This window comes from Panthera uncia, chromosome C2 (assembly GCF_023721935.1).
Source record: "Panthera uncia isolate 11264 chromosome C2, Puncia_PCG_1.0, whole genome shotgun sequence".
Taxonomy (NCBI): Eukaryota; Metazoa; Chordata; class Mammalia; order Carnivora; family Felidae; genus Panthera; species Panthera uncia.
In genome coordinates this window covers 124,133,143-124,158,121 of record NC_064810.1, presented here as the reverse complement: position 1 = coordinate 124,158,121, position 24,979 = coordinate 124,133,143, and the positions used below count along the sequence as shown (strand labels likewise).

Sequence of the window (24,979 nt, the reverse complement as noted above, 5' to 3'; positions counted from 1 at the left end):
TTTAGAAGGCAAGTGTAGGAGAAGGGACTTAAGGTAAATAAGCAATTAGAGTCTTTGTTTTGATTGTCTTTGATTAATTTAATTAATTAGTATGTTTATTTTAGTTTTTGGGAGAGAGAGGAGAGAAAGAGAGAGCACGTGCAGGGGAGAGACAGAGGGGAGAGAGAGAATTCCAAGCAGGTTCTGCACTGTCAGTGCAGAGCCCCATGTGGGGCCCAAACTCAGGAGATTGAGATTATGACCTGAGCCGAGAGTTGGATGCTTAACCAACTGCACCACCAAGGCACTCTGTGATGTTTATTTTCTAGTGATGAGTTGAATTAGATCCATTCCTATGTAGTTTATTTGAAAGAGAGTGTATGTACACCCTGTAAGTTTCCCATTTTACAGTATTTATAAACAGACAAGGATGAAATAATATGCCAGTGTTTTCAAGGACTAATAACAATTTACTTTTGGAATTTAGATCCAGAATAGATATTTTCTCCGCAGATGAATTTTGTGTGTTTTCTTTTATCAGAAAACAAAAATATTAAACATCACATGATACTACTCCTTCTGCTTCATTTTTACCAGTTAATAAACTGATAACCTATTACCTGCAAATATTCTTCCTCAAGCACCAAGATACATTGACTCATTCTTTTCTCGTAAGATTGTCTCATAAGATTCTCATAAGATTGTTCTATTCTTAAATGTCTTCTCAGGCACTGCTATTTATTTTAAATCAGCCTTTAGCCCTTTAGGTGTAGCAGAGTACAAATCTTAAATACATTGAATTTCACTTCTGTTATTTGGTATCTCTGTGATTAACTGTTTGCATCTTAAGAAGAGTTTCATTCTATATGATCTTAAGTATCATAGAACTTTCCATATATAAAAAAGAGTCCTTCCTCTCTATTCTCAGGTGCCAACCAGGTATCAAGAGAAAATACTCAGATGTACTTATTGATGAACAAGCATTTTAGTACTATACCTCCCTTCTTCAAGTAGTCATAATCTTGCTGTCACCAGAATAGCATAAAGATGGAGATATTCACAGGCATATCGGGTCAGCTTTATTAGCTGTGCACCTTCTAATCACCGGTGGCCAGATCATCTGTGTAACATGAGGTCATACAAACCTTATGGGCTCTAAAGCACTCTCTCCAGCTGATACAATCATAATTCTCATTAGGTTCCAAAATGTATATATACACATAACAATTCAATAGAGGTATATTAAAGTGATGATGTCCAAATAAGTAGGCATCTAAGCCTGCATGATGAAGAGCCCATCAAAACTACATAATTGGCAATCCATTAGCCTGTCCTAAATGGGACAACATGATCTTCAATTTTAGGGTAAACCTTCCAAATGTAAAAAAGACTTTAGCTTTGGGATTAAATGTCCATGCCTTTCCTATACAGCCCTCTGTTTGTATAGTACAAATTATTATAAACCAATGTTCACCAAAGTCTAGAGGGTCCTTATATAAGCTTTGTGGCCAGGCATGGCTCTACTGACACCCATATTCCCAACATTCTTCAGCCAAATTAATTTTACCTTTAGGTTGACTATACCTAACTGTATGCAGAAGAATTAGATGCTAATAGCTACTGTCTAATAACTTCATCACTTATTTGGAAATTTTAGTGTACATGCTATTGCCTGGGGCACTTCTTAAAAGAACAGATTCTGTCCTCACCAAATCCCTAGGTCTGAGATCTATTGACATAGCCTTTTGGTAAAACTAAAGGCTTTGGTTATTTTGAACCAACAATGAGGTACACTGCTATAGATTCTCTAGGATCTACCATCAAAAGCAACATGCTATCTTAAGATAAAATTGTATGTTATGTCCTGGACTTTTATGGAATAAGAATATATGAAAAGTATGTTTGTGGTATGTTTAGGTATCTTCTATAAAATTCTCCTTGAAAGCATTCTCCATTGTTGTACTCAGAGTCCCTTATCTTAGGAGTTGCTGATCAGTTCCCCTTGAATTTAATACAAGGATAAAATTTGTCTTGTTTTAGAGGAAAATTGTCTTAGATACAAGATCAATATAAATCCTATACGTTTTTGTCTTAGTTGTTAGGACGCTCAACTATATTAATACATCACAGCTGTCAGGCATAATCATTTGCCTATTCTTTTTTTTAATGATTGATTATGCCACTTCAAATTCTTACTTTCAAAAATATAAATTATACATAAGTAAAAATTTAAATATTCATATTCTTGTTATAGAAGATTATTATGTTTTAGCTCATAGCTACTGAAAATAAATTTGCCCAAAGTATTGCCTTTATGGAACATGTTCCTAACTAGCTTTGTACTTTCTTATTTGCATTTAGCTTCATCAAACAGAATTATTGAAAGGATATTTTCTGGGGCAGTAACAAGGTAAGAAAAAGCATCTGAGTTTAAAAATGAATTACAGGTAATACTTTAACAATCTCATTTTAGCACAGCTTCATACATGTCCTGTATGACATGTATGTCATGGCTTCATACAAGACAGCAGTAATTCTTTATATACAGACATTAATCCTTTACCTAAATACAGATAAAGGTATTTGATCCTGGTGATTATTTGCATTCAAATTAGAAACCAGACTTCTTTCTTCATACCAGCAAATGTCTTCTGGTTTCACCCTTCTAGGCCTTTGAAAACAGGATAGGTTTTGTAACCTTTGTAAGATTTCCAGCCTTCTAATTTTTTTTTTTACTTTTTATTTAAATTTTAGTTATAGCCTTCTAATTTTTTTAACTTAATTTCCAAAGAAGGTGTTGCTTTATTTCTTAGTCTGTCATCCTACTAAATTCATCCGAGTAATTGTTCAGGAAACTTGATAATGATATGTTTTCTTCAGGGGAAAAACAGTACAGAAAGAGGGAAGAATGAGCTATGCAGATTTTGTTTGGTTTTTGATCTCTGAGGAAGACAAAAGGAACCCAACCAGGTACGACTTCTTAAGATTCCTTTGCCAGTAACATTTAACACTTAAACAAAGCTTAAAAAATTGATGATGCATATCCATTGGATGCCATCTTGACATAGGGGTACCAAGATGGATTAGACTTATTCTCTGCCCTCTTAGACTGAATCCATAGTCATAAAATATCAAGAGAAGTATTTTTACCCCCAGAAACTAAGGTGAAGTAACATGTGAGCTGGCTCTGAAGAATAAGTAGGACTTACTTTATACAGAATGTAGGAATATATATTGTGAATTTTGTTGTTTTATGATCTTGATGGTTCAGTAATAAATCAGAGAGAGAAAGAAGAGCAAATTGTGGATGACTGGTATAGATAAATTAGAATCATCTTTCCCTTTCCTTGGCACTCTCAAATGTACCTTGATTTGTAGTTTTGAGTTTACACGTGTGTTTCTTGCCACTAGTCTCATGTTTAAGCCAAAAATCTAGGCCCCTCTCTTCTTTTTATTCCCAGCTTATATAATAACACAATACCCAATACATAGTTTGTGCTTAGTACCAAGGGAGGGAGAGGCTACAGTTTTTGGTGCTCCTTGCTAGTATAACTGACTCAACTGTGTGCATGTTGGTTGAAGTATTTATCTAAATATTGGATATATGGTTTAGAGCTCAGTGAAGGTAGTGGGGCACCTGGGTGGCTCAATGGGTTAAGCATCTGACTTCTGCTCAGGTCATGATCTCGTGGTTCATGAGTTCAAGCCCCACTTCGGGCTCTCTATATTTGACAGCTCAGAATCTGGAGCCTGCTTCAGATTCTGTGTTTCCCTCTCTGTCCCTCCCCACTTACGCTCTCTCTTTCTTTCAGAAATAAATAAACATCAAAATTTTTTTAAAAAAGAATTCAATGAAGTAGAAATCTAAGCTATTTATTGGGCAGCCTATTAGATTATTTTTAAATAACTTTGTTTTCCATTTCAAACAATAATTTATTGTCCATTAGAGACAATTTAGAAAACATGGGTAAGCAGAAGAAAATAAATTTTAATTCTAACACTCAGAATAAGACACTATTAAAAAAGTTGGTATATATTGTATGGTCTATTTCATATATTGTTACATACATGTTAGACATTAAGATTAGCTCCATTGGATTAAGTCTTAATTACCATGCACTCCAAAATTTTGATGGATTGCTTTCCAAAACAATAGTTGCAGCTAAACAGTTGTAACACTCACTACTTTCTTCGTTAAAATAAATTTTCCAAGGGGTACCTAGGTGGCTCATTCACTTGAGCATCCGACTTTTGATTTCACCACAGGTCATGATCCCAGTGTTGTAGGATTGAGACCCTCATTGGGCTCCATACTGATTATGGAACCTGCTTGAGATTCATATTCTCTCTCTCTCTCTCTCTCTCTCTCTCTCTCTCACCCTCACCCCACCCCCCCCACCCCCTGCCCCTATCCCACACTCCTGCTTTCTCTCTCTAAAATAAAATTTAAAAGTTTTTTAAAAATAAGTAAATAAGTAAGTATTCCTAAATGGAATTTTTAGGTTAAAAGGGTATAGATATTTTGGGGGGAATTTATAAAAATTATTAAGTTGGTCTTTAGAAAAGTTTTGTCACTTTATACCTTTATCAACAAGATACAGCATATTACTAACACTAGGTATTTTCCTCTTAAAAATATTTTCCAACTTGATAAATTAAAAATTCAGTATTATGTATATTGCATTTCTTTGATTACTAATGAGGCTGAATTTTTTCATACCATTCAGCCTTTTTTATTTCATTTTAGCCAACTTGCCTTTTCATGTCTTTTGCTCATTTCTGTTTTTATTTTATAACAAATACAAAAAATATTAAAGTTTTTTATATTTAATAATGAAGCTATTAAAAATATATAAAATAAAAATATTTAAACTACATACATTCAAAAACCTTAATATGAAATTCATTCATAATTCCATGACCCATATTTAATATTGGTACATATCCATTCACTCCTCTTTCTCCCTTTCCTTCTCTCCCGACTCTTTCTCCTCCTATTCCTCCCTGCACCAAAAGATATATTATGCTAAATGGTATCATATTATATAGATTTGTGATACACTTTTTCACCTAACAATATAGTTCCATGCTAGTAAGTATGCATGGTTTTTTTCCTCTTTTTTTAATTTAATTTTTTTAATTTACATCCAAGATAGTTAGCATATAGTGCAACAATGATTTCAGGAGTAGATTCCTTAATGCCCCTTACCCATTTAGCCCATCCCCCCTCCCACAACCCCTCCAGTAACCCTCTGTTTGTTCTTCATATTTAAGAGTCTCTTATGTTTTGTCCCCCTCCCTGTTTTTATATTATTTTTGCTTCCCTTCCATTGTGTTCATCTGTTCTGTGTCTTAAAGTCCTCATATGATATTTGTCTTTCTCTGGTGGACTAATTTCGCTTAGCATAATATCCTCGAGTTCCATCCATGTAGTTGCCAATGGCAAGATTTCATTCTTTTTGATTGCTGAGTAATACTCCAGTATGTGTGTGTGTGTGTGCGTGTGCGTGTGTGTGTGTGTGTGTGTGTGTGTGTGTGTATGTATATACACATACACACACCACATCTTCTTTATCCATTCATTCATTGATGGACATTTGGGCTCTTTCCATACTTTGGCTATTATTGATAGTGCTGCTATAAACATTGGGGTATTTCAAACAGCACACCTGTATCCCTTGGATAAATACCTAGTAGTGCAATTGCTGGGTCATAGGGTAGTTCTATTTTTAATTTTTTGAGGGACCTCCATACTGTTTTCCACAGTGGCTGCACCAGTTTGCATCCCCACCTACAATGCAAGAGATCCTGTTTCTCTGCATCTTTGCCAACATCTGTTGTTGCCTGAGTTGTTAATGTTAGCCATTCTGACAGGTGTGAGGTGGTATCTCATTGTGGTTTTGATTTGTATTTCATCATTCCCCTGATGATGAGTGATGTTGAGCATTTTTTCGTATGTAGTATGCATGTTTATAATTTATCATTAATTTATTATTTTGAAAGCTTAGGTTGTTTCAGTTAGATCACCTAAATTTCCAAAGATTTGAAGGCTATTCTTTTTTCTAATTCTTCCCTTCTCAGTGTTCTTTTAACCCTCCCAACAACCTTTTATCTTTCATATTTCCTCAGTTATGAAAAAGCTTTTCTCAAATAATTCTCATCTATATTTTCCTATTTCTGGAACCTTATTATCCCATAAGGACAAATGAAGAGAGCTAGAAATGGTAATGAAGATTAATATAACAAACCACGAATATATAGTTCTTCAGTCTTCTCTCAGCTTCTTTAAAAAACATAAGTTACATAAAGTAATAATTAGACCAGTGTAGTTTTGGTAATATATATATAGTAATGTGTGTGTGTATATTAATTAATATTATAATATATGTATTATATATTATATATATAATAATAGAAAAGTATAATTAAAAGTAATAATTAGACCAGTATAGTTTTGGTAATACATATACTAATTAGCATATATTATATATTATAATATATAATTAATATATATTATATATTAATATAAATATATATAGTAATATATATAGATGTAATATGAATAACAATAGTAGCATAAAAAGAAGAAGGAAGAGAGTTATATAGGAGTAACATTTCAGTATCTCACTGGAATTAAGAATAAATCTGGGGGCGCCTGGGTGGCTCAGTCGGTTAAGCCGCCGACTTCAGCTCGGGTCATGATTTCGTGGTCCATGAGTTCGAGCCCCGCATCGGGCTCTGTGCTGACAGCTCAGAGCCTGGAGCCTGTTTCGGATTCTGTGTCTCCCTCTCTCTGACCCCCTCCCCCCGCCCCCACCGTTCATGCTCTGTCTGTCTCTGTCTCAAAAATAAATAAACGTTAAAAAAAAAAAAAGAAGAAATCTGAAGTAGATTATAAGATAAAAATGTATATGGCAAGCCCTTAGAGAAACCACTAGAAAATTAATTCAAAAATGTATAGTGAACAAAATCATTAAATGAATTAGAATGTTACACTTAGAATCACTTAATGTAATCACTTAATCACTTAATGTAAAAGAAAGCAGTAAAGGAGACATAGGAAAAATGCCACACAGATAGAAAACAAAAAGTAAAATGGCAGACATTATTCCAACTATATCAATAATAACAATTTATAAATGTGAATGGATTAAATATTCCATCAAAAGACAGAGGTTTTCCAGACTGGATTTAAAAACCAATATACAATTGGGGCGCCTGGGTGGCTCAGTTGGTTAAGCCTCTGACTTCGGCTCCAACTTCGGCTCAGGTCATGATCTCGCAGTTTGTGAGTTTGAGCCCCACATCAGGCTCTGTGCTGACAGCTCGGAGCCTGGAGCCTGCTTGGGATTCTGTGGCTCCCTCTCTCTCTGCCCCTCCCCCACTTGTGCGTGCGCGCTCTCTCCCTCTCTCCCTCTCTCTCTCTCAAAAATAAATGTAAAAAAAAAATACCATTATATGCTGTCTATATGAGACACAGATTTAAAGATCCAAAAGGGAGAAAAAAGGAAAAGGAAATATAAAGATATGTCATGCAAGCAACAACCATAGGAAACTTAAAGTGGTTTTATAAATATCAGAGAATGTAGACTTTAATACAAAAAGAGTTACCCGAAACAAAGGACATTTTATGTGATAAAAGAGTCAGTCCAACAGAAAGACTCTACAATTAGAAACATATGCACCTTACAACATTGAACCCTAAAATACATGAAACAAAACTGACAGAATTGAAATAAACAATTCAACAATAATAGCTGAAGACCTCAATACCCCACTTTCAGTGGGTATTTCAGTGGATGAACAACCAGGAAGAAGATAAACAAGGAAATGGAAGTCATGAACAATAGTACAAACAAAACTATAGACCAAATAGACCTAACAGATATCTATAGAATACTCCACCTAAGAACAATAGAGTATATATGCTTGTCAAGTACACATGGAATATTCCCCAGGATAGAATATATGACAGGCTGTAAAACAGCCTCAAATAAATATAAAAAGAAGTAAAGTCATACAAAGCATAGTCTCTGACCATAATGAAATAAAATTAACAATAACTTATAGGAACTTGGGAGTTTACAAACATGTAGAAACAACACACTGCTTAAATAACCAGTGGGAAAAAAAACTAATACATCAAAAGAAATAATTTGAATCTCTTGGTAGATTTTTTTTTTAATTTTTAATGTTTATTTTTTAGAGAGAGAGAGAGAGAGACAGATTGTGAGTGGGGGAGGGTCAGAGAGAAAGGGAGACACAGAACTCAAAGTGGGCTCCAGGCTCTTCACTGTCAGAACAGAGCCTGACACAGGGCTCAAACTCCCAAACTATGAGATCATCTCCTGAACTGAAGTCGGACGCTAAACCAACTGAGCTACCCAGGTGCCCCAAAAGGAAATAATTTGAAAGGAAGGAAAATGAAGGAAAAAGTAAAAAGCTTTGTTTAAGATGAATGAAAATGGAAACACAGTATGCCAAAACTTATGGGATGTAGCAAATGCAGTACTAAGAAAAATGTGTAGCTTTAAACACGTATACCAAAATACAAGAAATGTCACCAATCAGTAACCTAACTTTCTACTTCAAAGACACTGGGGGGGCGCCTGGGTGGCTCAGTCGGTTAAGCGTCCGACTTTAGCTCAGGTCACGCTCTCGTGGTCCGTGGGTTCAAGCCCCGCATCGGGCTCTGGGCTGATGGCTCAGAGCCTGGAGCCTGCTTCCGATTCTGTGTCTCCCTCTCTCTCTGCCCCTCCCCCATTCATGCTCTGTCTGTCTCTGTCTCAAAAAATAAATAAACGTTAAAAAAAAAAAAAAGACACTGGGAAAAAAGGAGGAAATTAAGCATAGCAAACACAAGGAAAGAAGAAAGATTGAAGTGTATAAATTAAGTAGAGAATAGAAAAATAATAAAATCAATGGAACCAAAAATCAAGATTTTTTTAAAGAATTAATAAGGCCTTAGCTACAGGACACCTGATGGCTCAGTCGGTTAGGTGTCTGACTCTTGATCTTGGATCAGGTCTTGATCTGAGATTTGTGGATTCAAGCCCAACATTGGACTCCAGGATGGGTGTGAAACCTACTTTATGAATGAATGAATGAATGAATGAATGAATGAAGCAAGCCTTAGCTACACTGATCAAGAAAAAAAGAGAACATTCAGATTATTAAGGTCAGAATAAAAGATGTAACATGAATGCTGACCTTACAGGAGTAAAAAGGATTGTCATACACACATATATAACAACTTTATACTAACAAATTAGATAACTTAGACAAAATGGGCAAATTCTTGGAGGGACATAAACTGCTATACTGGTTCTAGATGAAATAACTCTGGCTAGGAAAAATAATCCCAGGCTGAGATGGCTTCACTGGAAAATGAAAGGAATTTCTTTGACCTGATTAAGAAAAACCCAAAGCTAACAACTAGTGAAAGGTGAAAGACTGAAATCTATTTCCTGTGATCAGAGAAAAGATAAGGATGTCTATTCTTTCAACATTGTACTGAAGGTTCTAGCCAGGACTATCAGACAAGCTAATGAAGTAAAAAGCATCCAAATTGGAAAGGAACAAGGAAAACTATCTATTTGAGTATAGTTTATATCAGAAATCCCAAGAAATCGACTAAAAAACTACTAGAGGGGCACCTGGGTTAAGTGTCTGACTTTGGCTCAGGTTATGGTATCACAGCTCATGAGTCCAAGCCCCTCATTGGGTTCTGTGCTGACAATGCAGAGCCTAGAACTTGCTTCAGATTCTGTGTCTCCCTCTCTCTGCCCCTCTCCTGCTTGCACTGTCTTCTCTCAAAAATAAACGTTAAAAAAAAAAAAACTGTTAGAGCTCAGTAAAGGTTAAATAAGGTTGCAGGATATAGTATCAATTTATAAAAAATCTATTTATGCACAAGCAATAAAAAAATTAAGGAAATAATTCCACTTACAATAGCAAAGAGAATAAAATACCTAGAAATAAATTTAACAAAGAAGTATAAAACTTATACTGTGAAAACTATAAAACATTGTTGAAAGAAATTAAGGAAAATCTAAATGAAATGAAGGCATCCCATGTTCATGGATCAAAAAGCTTAAAATTGTTAGAATGGCAGTACTCTGCAAATAGATTGGTAGATTCAAAGCAATTCCTAACATAATCCCAGCTACTTTTTGTTATTTGTTGTAGAAATGAAAAAGCTGATTCTTGAATTCCTATGGAACTACAAAGGGATCAGAATAACCAAAACAATCTTGAGAAAGAACAAAATCATAGGATTCATACTTACTGATTGCAAAATATACAAAGCTGAACTAAAGAAGACAATGTGATACTGGGATACAGATTGACATGTAGATAAAGAGAATTAAGAGTCTGGGAATAAATCCTCACATTTATGACCACTTGATTTTTAACAAGGATGCCAAGATAATTCTAATGGGGAAGAAATGGTCTCCTAAGAAATGGTGTTGGGAGCTGGATACCCACATAGGAAAGAATGAATGTGAACCCTACCTCACATCATACACAAAAATTAGCTCAAGTAGATCACAAATTGAATGTGAGAACTAAAGCTATAAAACTTTTAGAAGAAAATGTAAGAGTAAATTTTTGTGGCCATGGTTTCTTAGATAAGACTTCAAAAGCACAAACAAAAGAAGAAATGGATGAATTGGACTTCAAAAAAATTAAAATCTTTCATGCTTCAAAAGAGAACATCAAGAAAGCAAGAAGACAACCACAGCATGGGAGAAAATATTTGTAGATGATATATCTGACAAATGACTTGTATCTAGAATATATAAAAAGTACAACTCAATAATAAAAAGACAGATTAATTTAAAAATGAGCAAAAGATCTAAATATTTCTCCAGTGAAGGTATATACATGGCCAATAAGCCTGTAACAAGATTCTTGATATCATTAATCAGGGAAATACAAATAAAAACCATAATAAGATACCACATCATAGCCACTAGGATAGCTACAATCAATAAGTGTTGACAAGGATGTAGAAAAATCAGAACCTTCAAATGCTATTGGCAATGTAAAATGCTGCAGCCACTGTGGAAGACATTGTGACAGTTCCTCAAAGAGTTAAACATAGAGTTAACATATGACCCAGCAGTTCTACTCCTAGGAAGATACCCAAGAGAAATGAAAATATTCACACAGAAATTTATACACCCATGTTCAGAGCAGCACTATTAATAGCCAAAAGAGGGGACCTGGGTTGGCTCAGTCAGTTAAGCAAGCAGCCACCTCTTGGTTTCAGCTCAGGTCATGATCTTGTGGTTAGTGAGTTCGAGCCCTGCTTTGGGCTCTCTGCTAAGGGTGCAGAGCCTTCTTGAGATTTTCTCTCTTCCTCTCTGTCTGCCCCTACCCCACTCACTCTCTCATTCAAAAATAAATAAATGAACATTAAAAAAAAATAATAGCCAAAAGATAGGAACAGCCCAAGTATCCATCAGCTAATGAATGGATAAACAATTGTGATATATCCATATAATGAAATATTATCCGGCAATTGAAAAAATGTACTGATGCATACTAAAACATGGTTGAATCTTGAAAACGTTATGCAAATTAAAAGACAACAGTCACAAAATACAACATATTATATAAATACATTTACATGAGTTGTCCAAAATAGGCAAATCTACAGATACAGAAAGTAGGTTAATGGTTGCCTAGGCCATGCTATTATATAATGTGCTTATTTTAATAAAACTGTTTTAAATTCTAAAAAAAAAAAAAAAAAATGAGGGACCTAGGGGAAAATGAGGAATGAGTGCTAATGGGTATGGAGTTTCTCTTTGGAGGTGATGAACATCAATTGTAGTGATGGTTATGCAACTCTGTGGATAAACTAACAACCACTGAATTATACATTTAGTATAAATAAAGCCGTTAAAAAGAGTTGGAATAATACAAAATATATTACCTAACCATAATGGAATTGATATAAAAATAAGAAAATAACAATAAAAATAAGAAAACGATGACTGGAAAATCTCTACCCACTTGGAAATTAACCAACACACTTTTTTTCTTTTAATGTTTATATATCTTAGAGAGAGAGAATGTGAGCAGGAGAGGGGCAGAGAAAGAGGGAGACACAGAATCCAAATCAGGCTCCAGGCTCTGAGCTATCAGCACAGAGCCCGACACAGGGCCACCCAGGTGCCCCTAAACAACACACTAATAAACAACCTGTGGCTCTAAAAATATGTCTCGAGAAATTACATAAAAGTAATGACTTAAGTGGACCAATTCCTTTAAAGTCACAAATTAGTAAAACTTATGCAGGAAAAAAAACATAACCTGAATAATCGTTAGGGATTCCACATCCTAGCTGTTAAGGAGATAAACATGCAAACATGCTATCTCATATAACAGACCATACATCATATTGATAAAGAGCCCAGGATTTGGAGTCATACAGAAAATTCATAATTCATAATTGAATTCATAATTAACAACGTTCTGAAAAATAAATGTTGGCTCAGATAATTTCACTATTACAGTCTTCTAAACATTTGAAAATGAAATACCGAATTCTATACCACTTCTTCCAGAAAATAGAAAAAGAGGGAATAATTCCCAACTCATCTTAAGATGCCAGTGTTATTTTTATACCAAAACCAAACACATGCAAAAAAATAATAAAACTATAGCCCAACATCCCTCATGAAGACAGACTCAAAATTCATTAACAAAATAATAGCAAACCAAAGCTCAGCTTCTCTAGCTCTGCAAAAAATGCTGGTGGTATTTTGATAGGGATTGCATTAAATGTGTAGATTGCTTTGGGTAGTATAGACATTTTAAGTGTTTGTTCTTCCAAGCTATGAGTATGGAATGCTTTTCCATTTCTTTGTTTTCTCTTTAATTTCTTTCATAAGTGCTCTATAGTTTTCAGAGTACAGATCTTTTACTTCTTTAGTTAGGTTTATCCCTAGGTATCTTACTGGTTTGGGTACAACCGCAAATGGGATCAATTCCTTGATTTTTTTTTCTGCTGCTTCATTATTGGTGTATAGAAATGTGAAAGGGTCACATGCAACCCAGTGTTTACAGCAGCATTATCAACAATAGCCAAACTATGAGAAGATCCCAAATGTCCATCGATGGATGAATGGATAAAGATGTGGGGTGTGTGTGTGTGTGTGTGTGTGTGTGTGTGTGTACAGATAGATACACACACACACACACACACACACACACACACACACAATGGAAGATTACTCAGCCATCAAAAAGAATGAAATCTTGCCATTTGCAACTATGTGGATGGAGCTAGAATGTATAATGCTAAGCAAAATAAGTCAATCAGGGAAAGACAAATACCATATGATTTCACTCATACGTGGAATTTAAGAAACAAAACAGATGAACATATGGGAAAGTGGGGGGGGGGAGGAGTAGGGAGGGAAGGAAACCACAAGAGACTTCTTAATGATAGAAAACAAATTGAAGAATTGATGGAGGGAGGTGGGTAGGAGATGGGCTAGATGGGTGATGAGTATTAAGGAGAGCACTTGTTGCCTTGAGCACTGGCTATTGTATGCAAGTGATGAATCACTGAATACTGCTCCTGAAACCAGTATTGCACTGTATGTTAACTAACTAGAATATAAATTTAAAAAAAAAAAAAAAAAAAACAAAAAAAAACCCCTCAGCTTCTCAACCTCTCAGGCTCCCCTTCCAGAATCAGCAGATACCCCAAAGGAAAGATGGTCCCAAATACTAGGCTACTCCTCTCAGGATTTCCTTCTAGACCTGGATGCCATAATTCTTCACTGCCCTGTTAATTTAGTCCACTGCCTTCAGACAGTATTTTTCCTCAAAATTTCATCAATGGGAGGGTTAATCCAAAATACTTAGTTTATCATTGCTAGAAGCAGTACTCTTAAGGTCATCTTGTCATATCGTGATCCATAACTGGATCTCTACTTAAAGGAATTTCACCAAAGGAAGTTTTTAGGATCAGAAGCTTTTTTGTGTGCCCCTTTTCTGCCATGCCTCTTGCCTTTCTCCTGTTTAATAAGCTAACATATTGTTGAGGCTTTATTTTTTGCTAGATGACAGGTGTTTTATATGCAATGGATTATTTAATCCTCATATTGATGAGGTTTTGGGGTGATGGTGGGGTGGTCTAGAGCCAACAGCCAAGAAAGAATTGAAGATGTCTTTGGTGCAAAAAGGTGATTTCATGAAAGCATGATGACAGGACCCATGGGCAGAAAGAGCTGAGCTGGGATTGTGAAGAGTGGCTAGTTATAGACTATGAAGTTGGAGAGGTAAAGTCAAATGGGTGGCCTCCAGAGGGACTTGGATATGCTAAAGAGGACTCCTAAGATACCTGAGCATGGCTTTTGTCAAGCTAAGGTTGTTTTTCCCTCTAGCAAAGCATTAACATTAGGACAGCAAGGGGTTCCTGGAGAAATGTTACACTCTGTATTTGCCTCAAGTATTTGTCCATAGGCTGCAAGCTATAAGGAAATTTAATTTTATCTATATTTCCTTCTTGTTTTTGTTCCCCATATCACTATGGGGTGATGTTGGAGCTCCGGGGAAACTGAGTCTATAGGTTTCTGGAGATTAGGCTATTGATAAGATTGCCTTTTTCTTGTAATTTACTAAGATATTTGATAGAGACTCATGTCATGCAGGACTGTGATCTCTATCAGCTGGCCTTTGGTTTTCTTTCCTTTGCTTTGTCCTTGGGCAGCTGAGAGTGCCTGAGGAATATCACACACATCCAACCTGGTGTGGGTGAGGGAGGCTAGCTTGCGCTTTGTCCTCAGCCCGCCCCACGCTCCCTCATCAATATCACTATAAATTTAGTGATCCCATGTTACCGTTGAGGAAACAAGCTCTGAAACCTTGCACAGCTAATATGTGACCTAGCTTGGATTCAAATCCAGGTCTTTATGACTCAAGATCCTGGGCTCTTTATCACTATGATGTATGGTCTGTTATGAGACAGCATGTTTGCAATGTTTATCTTAACAACTAGGTTGTGGAATCCCTAATAGAGAGTTCTCTTGGTGTCCTGAAATGCTTAAGAGACTAAAAATTTGGCCAGTCGTGAAGAACTCCTCTAATTTTGACTTGTTGATATGTTTCCTTGGCTTCTGTTGGCACTTACTAGGCACCCAGTATGTGTATTGTTAATGCTCATGTTGCCTTACTAAAGCAGAATGTAAGCAAAAGACAATTAAGTCTCACTGTTAAAAGTAACAAGGGAAATGTCTGTATCAAAACCAAACTCTTATGTAACAAAACATAATAAGCAACACTTTGCAGAAATCAAGTTTGTTCCTTATGAAAGATATGGGTGGAAAATTTAGTTTCTTGAAAAAAGTAATGCTATAAACTGTGATGAGTGCTGTGTAAAATACTACTTATAAAATTCAGATCTTGAGTCTTTCCTATGTCTGGTTCTGTCAGGGTTAGATAAGGAAATTATCTTTGGATAGATTGTTTTTTGTGAACAGGTTCTTACAACCCTTCTTTTGGTGTAAACTTGAACCATCCTTCTATACTGTTTTTCACTTTTGTTTTGTTTTTTATCACATTCTGCTTATACCTTGGTTTTTTAACTAGGTGTCCTCACCAGCAACTATCTCCTTCACCTTTATGTCTGAGAGGACTAGGCCAGTGCCTTTGAAGTTATAGGCACTAAAATATTTATACTAAATATTCAAAGGAATGTATATTTAGCTAATCCCTAAGCAATAATGGAGCTTCCTATAACTTTCCTCTTCAGTGGCTTACAGGAATTATCAGGGGTAAGAAATGTTTGGTCCAGAATTTTATTTCATTCAGCCTGAGGACAGGGGCAGAAAGTAATCTTGTTTATATCTACAGTTGTATAATTTGTCATATAATTATGCTTTAAAACCAAAAATCAGTGGCAAATGTAGTAAAAATTTAACACTAGTTCTCTCTGGGTAGTTATTCCTTTTGTGTGCTTTTCTGTTTGCCCATTTTCCTACAATGGATAGTCATTACTTATAGACTCTGAGAAAATACTACCTTTAGTAGAGAAAAAAAAAAAATCTGCATTGGAAGAGAAAAAGCTTTAAAGAGCACCTGGTATTTCCAATAAGAAAATCCCCTCAGAACATGTCCTATATGGCTGGTTTAGCCAGCCAGCAGACTCTGCTGCTAAACTTTCAGGGACAAATAACTAAGGTATGTTGTTCATTTTTCTATCTCTAAGCCTAAAAACATCTCTCTTTTGTACACTGATCCTTTTTATGCTAATATATATTTTTTAACATTTATTTTTGAGAGAGAGAGTGAGAGCATGAACCGGGGACGGGCAAAGAGAGAGGGGTGACAGAATCCAATGCAGACTCCAGGCTCTGAGCTGTCAGCACAGAGCCTGATGAGGTGCTCAAACACACGGACCATGAGATCATGACCTGAGCCAAAGTCAGACACCCAACCAACTGAACCACCCAGGCACCCCTCTTTTTATGCTAATATTCACTGAATTATATCTTATTCATCTATCCATGATACTCTCAAACATTTAAAGGCAGCTGTCCTGTCACTTTGGCAAATATCAAGGCAATAATATATGTCTCTTTGCCTCCTAGCTTTCTTTATCTCTTATGTGTTACAAAGATTTGCTAAAGTATCAGTTTAAGCTTTATCATGTAGACTCTTTTATCTTTGTTCTTAAAGTGCAACTGACTATAGTAGTTTATATTTCTCAGTAAAATAAGTTGCCTTTCACTGCAGTCCTATTAGGTACTTGTCAAAACTAAGAGTCTTCCTTCTGTCCTAGTTTTATTATCTTAAGACAAGTAATAAGTAATTTGAAGACTAAGAGACCTTAGAGACTGGTCAAACCCCTTTTTGTACAACACAAAACATTATTTCTAAAAAAATAATGACACATGGTATAGCAACCACATATTGCCACATTTATTGTAATGCTCTGCTCATGAGATCTATCTCCTCAAGGTTTTTCTGACAATCTGGAAATATTTTAAAGTGGGGTAGTATTCTTTTCAAACTTCTAAAACTCTTAGAGTAGATGTGATATGACTGGATCTCACCACAGCCAAACTATTGCCTCATGTTCATTGTATCCAATGAATGTCCCCTCTGTTCTTTAATGGTATCATTAAACAGTCAGCTGATACAATTTTTAAAAATAGGTTTCCCAAAAGAAATTTGCAAGTATTACTTATTGCAATAGTAGAAAATTCATCTCTCTCAATAAAGGTACACATAGATCTTAGTGTGACTTACTTGAAAGTAATAGTCACAACTTAATTAATTTCACCTTACTCTCCTCAAAAGATAATTTTTAAAACCATTAAATATATCAAGGACTACAAATGAGAATTTAACCAAGAGTTTCCTAGAACCTTATCTTGAAAAGTTTTACTTTGTACCAGGAATCAGTGGTCTTTTAGAAATATTTTTCCCTGTCACCAACTAATGCTGTTGGCTTCATATTTTGTAATTAATTAATGACATGACTAAACTTGCTACTCCAAGTGATAATGCTAAATGATAGTGGCCATAATATAGCATGAATAACTTACCAAGTGAAGATAGCAGTTTAGTTATACGTAGTGCTTTTGGTTCCTCTTGAAATTCCATTAAAATGACAGTAAAGAGAGTTTTTGTAAGTAATAAATTCATGGGGTGCCTGGCTGGCTAGTTGATAGAACATACAACTCTTGATGTCAGGATCATGAGTTTAAGCCCCACATTGGGTGTAGAGATTTTTTTTTTTAATTTTAAGAAAAAAAGAATAAATTCATAATAACAAAGGAAAAAAGAGAAAACAAGTATTTGGAAACTGAAAGCAAATAAAGTTAGCAGACTACCTAAATCCTAAGTTAACAGAGCTAAAGACCAGGAAGCAACTGTATATACCCAGCAAAAACCTCCAAACATTCAGGACTTGGGGGACCTTGGAAGTGGATGGGTGGAATAAAGGTAAAGCCAAAAATCAGGAGAATTTAGGAAGGTTTGTTTGAACAGTTGATCTCCAGATCATCTCTGCCCAGGCAGAAGACTGGTACTTTATTCCCTGGAAAATATAAAATAGAGGGCCTCTAAACTGGGGGACACAATTGAAGGTATGAGTAACATATTGAAAACAGAATAAGTGAGTATATACATACTGAATGCTGGGATGCCCAGTCTTCATTCCTCACTCAATGTACAGAATCCAAGCAACCTGTTCTGAACCTCCATGCAGGTGACTAAAAGATGCTTTTCTGGAGAATCCAGAAACTAAGAATAAAGACCTGAAGATTTGACATTGGATCATTTCCAAGGAAAGAACCTAACCAGATTACTTTATAGTAAAGCTCAGAGTCAAGAAACCCATAGATCAGAACTTCCAATCACCTTTTTAGCATCCACCCTTTTTTAAATTTTATTTATTTATTTATTTATTTATTTATTTATTTATTTTTAATTTTTAGAGCTAGAGAGCAGGAGCAGGGGAGAGGAGCAGAGAGAGAGAGAATCTTAAGCAGGCTCTATGCTCAGTGCAAAGCCTGGCATGGGGTTTGATCCCATGACCTTAGGATCATGACCTGAGCCGAAATCCAGAGTTGGACACTCAACTCAGTCAGTTGCCCTCGTGTCTATTCTTAAATATGAGCAGAGTACAAAGGATCTCTGAATATCTGAGTGAAACCTCTTACATAAAAGGTAGAGAGACTAGGGGCTCTTGGGTGGCTCAGTTGGTTAAGCATCTGACTTTGGCTCAGGTCATGATATCGCAGTCCATAAATTGGAGCCCCACATCAGGCTCTGTGCTGACAGCTCAGAGCCTGCAGCCTGCTTTGGATTCTGTGTCTCCCTCTCTTTCTGCCCCTCCCCCACCCACACTCTTTTCTCTGTCTAAAACATAAACATTAACAAAAATAAAATAAAAGGTAGAGACCAAACAGAAGGGGTGAAAAGCGACATGGATGAAACAGACAACTTCAGGGAAAAGAAACCTACAGCAGCAATAACAAGACACTGTAATAGAAGAAATTATATTCACAGAACATGAACAAAATGATACTTTTTATAAAAGGAACATTCAAGGAACCAAAAACCATGGAAGATCAGAACTATGATAGCAGAAATTTAAAAAAAACAGAATGTTCAGTAGATAAAGCTAAATAAACCTCTCAGAAAGAACAACAACAAAGATGAAACAAGAGAAAATAGAGACAAAATACGAAAATTAGAGAACCAGCCCAAAAAGTTCAAACACAACTGGAAACTGAAATATGATACAAGCCATGCATGTAATTTTGAAATTTAGCTACAAAAGATTGAGGACAGCAAGATGGCCGAATAGAAGTTTCCATTGCTTGTCTCCTCACAGAAATATCAGTTTGAACAACTATCCATGCACAAAAATACCTTCAGAAGAGCTAAGGATTGCAGGTAAGAGATTGCAGCACCTGGATGGAACACAGAAATAACAAAAGATGAAGAGGGCAGAAAGGAAAAACCTCACATTACTTGTGTCACCCCATCTCCAAAGCCTAGGCAGCCCAGTATGAAGAGAGACATGGGGGAAGGAGTGAAGTGAGCACCCAACTTGACTGTGGACCCCAGCACTAGACCCTCCCAAATAAACAGCAACACCAGGCTAGCACCAGTGGACCCAGCCCCTATGCCCACCCCAGTGTCAGGCCAGCCCCCATGGACCCAGGCTCCAGACCCACACCTGTAGTCCCAGGCTCCAGGCTCACTCTAGCACCAAGCCAGCCCTCACAGTTCCAGGCTCCAAACAGACTACTGCAGAACCATCCACCATATTCATTCAGCACCAGGTTGGCCCTTATAGCCATAAGCTTGCCCTAGTGCCAGACCAGCCACAGGCAACCCATCCCCAAGCTCCAGCAAAATGCAGTAGACCTCAACAATGGCCAGTCCCCACAGACCCAAGCTCCAGGTCCATCACTGCAGACCTATATTTCTGACATCACAGACCCATTCCAGCAACAGGCCACTCCTTGCAGACCTAGGCTCCAGACCCACTTAACTACCAGGTCAGCCCCCATGGACCCAGGCACAGGCCTGCTCACCAGCTGGCCTGGGCTTCCTGAGGACTCGAGCCACAAACTTGCCCACAGACCCCATCAGACAGCGTGCCCAGAATTTCTGAGCAGACAAACTGCCAAAGGGCTTTCCTGCCAAAGTCAGTCTTTAAAGACTGAAAGAAGGACGCCTGGGTGGCTCAGTTGGTTAAGCATCTGACTTCAGCTCAGGTCATGATCTCATGATTCACAGGTTTGAGCCTTGTGTTGGGCTCTATGCTGACAGCTCAGAGCCTGGAACCTGCTTCAGATTCTATGTTTCCCTTTCTCTCTCTCTCCCTCCCCTGCTCTTGTGTGTGCGCACACACTCTCTCTCTCATAAATAACTAAATTAAGTAAATAAATAAGATGAAGACTGGAAGAGATACCTACTTCTTCAGATACAGAGACAACAATGCAGTGTCACAAGGATCATGAATAACCAAGGGAATGTGACACCACCATAGGAACAAAATAAAGCACCAGTAACTGACCTTAAAGAAACTGAGATCTGCAAACTGCCTGACAAAGAATTCAAAATAATCATCTTTTTTTTTCTTTGAGATTTATGTTGAGAGAGCAAGCAAGAGGGGAGGGGCAGAGAATGAGAGAATCCCAAGTAGGCTCCAGCATGGAGCCTGATGCTGGGATTGAACTCACAAACTGTGAGATTATAACCTGAACTGAAACCAAAAGTTGGACCTTAACTGACTGAGCAACCCAGGCGCCCTTTAAAACAGTCATCTTAAAGATTCTCAATGAACTATAAGACAAAACAGAGAACTAAGCAAAATCAGGAAAACAAAACATGATGAAAATGAGAAATGCAACAGAGAGAAACCATAAAATCCAGCCAAACAAATTCTGGAGCTGAAGAATACAATAACTGCACTGAAAAATTCCACAGAGAGTTTCAACAACAACTCAAGCAGAAGAAGGAATCTGTGAGCATTAAGACAAGTCAACTGAAATTACCCAAAGGAAAGAAAAGGGAAAAAAAATAATGAAAAAGAGGGCAAAAAGCTTACAAGACTTATGGGACACCATTAAAAGAAACAATAAACACATTATAGGAGTCCCAGAAGAAACAGATGAAGAAAAGAGAGAAAACATATTTAAATAAATAATGACAGAAAGCTTTACTAATCTGGAGAGGGAAATGAACATCCAGATTCATGAAGTCCAAGGAACCCCAAACAGATAAAATATAAAGAGATCTTCACTAAGACACATTATAAGCAAATTCTGAAAAGTCAAAGACAGAATTTTGCTCGCTCTCTCTCTGCTCCTCCCCCCCCCAAAAAAAATAAACAATTTTTGGGTTCAAGCCCTGCATCAGGCTCTGTGCTGACACTTCAGACCTTGGAGCCTGCTTCAGATTCTGTCTGTCTGTCTCTCCCCCCTCCCCGTGCCCCTCTGTCACTCACACTCTCTCTCAAAAAGAAAACATTTAAAAAAAATTTTTAAGTCAAAAACATAATTTGAAACAGCAAGAGAAAACCAACTCATCACATACAAGGGAATTCCTAGTAGTAGATTTCTTACTTGACTACCTTGCCGACCAGGAGAATGGGATGATACATTCAAAGTGCCAAAAGAAAACACTGCCAACCAAGAACACTATAGTTGGCAAGGCTGTCCTTCGGAAATAAAGAAGAGATAAAGGCTTTCTCAGTCAACCAAGATCTGTGGGAGTTCATCATAGTAGAGCTGCTTTACAAGAAATGCTGAAGAGAGTTCTTCAAGTTGAAAGGAAGAATGCTAACTAACATGAAAGTATGAGACTCATTGTAAGGGCAAAAATAAAGTCAAATTTACAATAATAGCATGAAAGTGCTTAAATCATTTTTAACTCTGGTTTTAAAAGACAAAAGTATCAAAAACTACAATAATTAGATACTAGATATACAATATAGAAGAAAAATAAGTTGTGACATCAATAACAAAATGTTGGAGAAGTTAAAGCATACAGATTTCATATGCAATTGAACTTGTTATTGTCAACTTAAAATAGATTGCTACAACTAGGTTTTAGGTAATCTTCATGTTAACCAAAAAGAAAAGTAGATACACAAACGATAAATTAGATACACAAAAGATAAAGGAACCAAAGTATACCACTACAAAAAAATCAGTGAATGACAAAGGATCACAGCAAGAAAGGAATAACAGAAATACACAAGAGTTGAAACCAATTAACAAAATGGCAATAGTAAGTCCTTACATAAAAATAATTACTTTAAATGGATCAAAATAGCCAGTCAAAAGACACAGAGTGGCTAGATGGATTAAAGACAAGATCCCACAATATGCTGCCTACTAAAGACTCTTACAGCTCTAAGGACACATATAGGCTAAAAGTGAAGGGATAGGAAAAAAGCTTCCATGCAAATGACAACCAAAAGAGAGCAGGATGGCATTACTTAATATCAGACAAAATAGACTCCAAGTCAAAAACTGTCACAAGAGACAAAGTCAGTATATAATGATAAAGGAGTCGATTCATCAAGAGGATATGACAATTGTGAATATACATGTACCCAACAACAGAGCAACTAAGTGTATAAAGTAAGTATTAACAGATTTGATGGGGAAAATAGCAATACGATAATAGGGGACCTCAGCAGCCCACTTGCAACAATGGATAGATCATCTAGACATAAAATTAGGAAACAGCAGACTTGAACAGCACTGTAGACCAAATGGACCTAACACGCATATGAAGAACATTCCATCCAACAGCAACAAGATACACATTCACAAAGAGAATTCCCCAGGACAGATCATATTTTAGTCCACAAAACAAGTCAATAAATTTAAGTATATTGAATTATAACAAGTGTCTTTTCCAACCACAATGGTATGAAACTAGAAATCAGTAGCAGGAGAAAAACTGCAAATATGTGGAAAGTAAAAACACTCATGATCAATTAATCAAGAAATCAGAAAAGAAATCAAAATATCTTGAGACAAATGAAAATGGAAATAAAATATATCAAAACTAATGGAATGCATCAAAAGCAGTTCTAAGAGGGACCTTCAATAAATGCCTATAGTAAGAAAAAGATAAACAACCTACCTTTACACCTCAAGAAACTAAAAAAGAACACACTAAACCCAAAATTAGCAGAAGCAAGAAAATAAGATCAGAGAAGAAATAAATAAAATAGAGACTAGGAAAAGCAGCAGAAAAAGATCAGTGAAACTAAGAGTTAGTTTTTTGAAAAGATAAAATTGACAGATTTTTAAGTAGACTAAGAGAAGACTCAAATTATAAGTGAAAGAGGAGACATTACAATCAATACCATAGAAATAATATCACAAGCTACTATGAAGATTTATATGCCAATAAATCAAATAATGTACCAAGAATGGATAAATTCCTAGAAACCTACAACCTGCCAAGACTGAATCGCGAAGAAATGGAAAATCTGAACAGACCAGTAATGAGTAAGGAGATAGAGTCAGTAATCAAAAACCTTCCAAAACAGAAAAGCCAAAAAGACCTGATGGCTTCATAGGTAAATTCTACCAATTAAAGAAAAATAAAATGCAGTGCTTCCCAAAGTCTTCCCAAAAATTGAAGAGGAGGGAACACTCCCAGACTCATTTTACGAGGCCAGCAATATCCTTATACCAAAACCAGATAAGGACACTACAAAAAAAGAAAATTATAGATCAATTGCCCTGATGAACATAGATGCAGAAGTCCTCAACAAAATGTTAGCAAACCGAATTCACATTAAGAGGATCAACACCATGAGTAATTGGGGTTTATCCCTAGAATGTAAGGAGGGTTCAACTACACAAATCAGTAAGTGTCATATACCACATTAACAGAAATGTAAATATTGTATGATCCACTCCAAAGATGCAAAAAGCATTTGACAAAATTCACACTATTTTCATGATTTAAACACACACACACACACACACACACACACTGGGTAGAGAAAGAATGTATCTCAACAAAATAAAGGTTGTGTATATGTTCACAACTACCATCATACTCAGTGGTGAAAGCTGAAAGCTTTTCCTCTAAGATCAGAAACAAGGCAAGGATGCCTACTCTTGCCACTTTGATTCAACTGGGAATTCTAACTAGAATTTTTAGGCAAGACCAAGAAAAGGCATCCAAATCAGAAAGGAAGAAGTAAAGTTTTTTCTTTTTGCAGAGGACATAATATTACACATTTGACTCTTGAACAACATAGGGGTTAGGGGTACTGACCTCCCACAAAGTCAAAAGTCCACATTTAACTTCTGACTCCCCCAGAATTTAATTACTAATATCCTATGATTGACTAGAAGTCTTACTGATAACATAAACCATTGATTAACACATATTTTTTATGTTACATGTATTATATACTACATTCTTAGAATGAGGTAAGCTAGAGGGAAAAAGCTTAAGAAAATTATAAGGAAGAGAAAATACATTTACAGTATTGTACTGACCAAGAATAATCCATGTATAAGTGGACCCATGCAGTTCAACCTGATGTTGTTCAAGGGTCAATTTTATATATAAAACCCTAAAGACCACCAAAAAACTATTAGAACCAATGAACTAATTTAGTGAAGCTGTAGGATACAAAATCAACCTACAAAAATCAGTTGCATTTCTACACACTAATGATATCTGGAAAAATAAACCCATGTACAACAGCATCAAATAATTTTTTTTTAATGTAGGAAGACATTTAACCAAGGAAATTAGAGATATGTACACTGAACTCTATAAAATCTTGATGTAATAATTTGAATAGGACACAAAAAAATGGAAAGCTATCCCATCTTCATGGATTAGAAGAATTATTATAATTAACAATTGATATTATATATATAATATTATATCGTTAAAATACTACCTAAAGCTGTCTACAGATTCAATGCAATTTTTGTCACAATTCTAATGACATTTTTCACAA

The 24,979-nt window shown here is 36.1% G+C and overlaps 1 protein-coding gene across 6 annotated transcripts in view; it reads left to right on the top strand.

Annotated features, from left to right (window-relative positions):
- PPP2R3A (protein phosphatase 2 regulatory subunit B''alpha) overlaps positions 1–24,979 on the top strand; it is a 210,769-nt gene that overhangs the window by 145,978 nt on the left and 39,812 nt on the right. For all 6 annotated transcript variants that reach the window (XM_049628797.1, XM_049628793.1, XM_049628795.1 and 3 more), the window contains 2 exons: positions 2,341–2,389; positions 2,860–2,949. In XM_049628797.1, the coding sequence (XP_049484754.1) occupies positions 2,341–2,389; positions 2,860–2,949 (139 nt within the window). The remainder of the gene's footprint in view (positions 1–2,340; positions 2,390–2,859; positions 2,950–24,979) is intronic.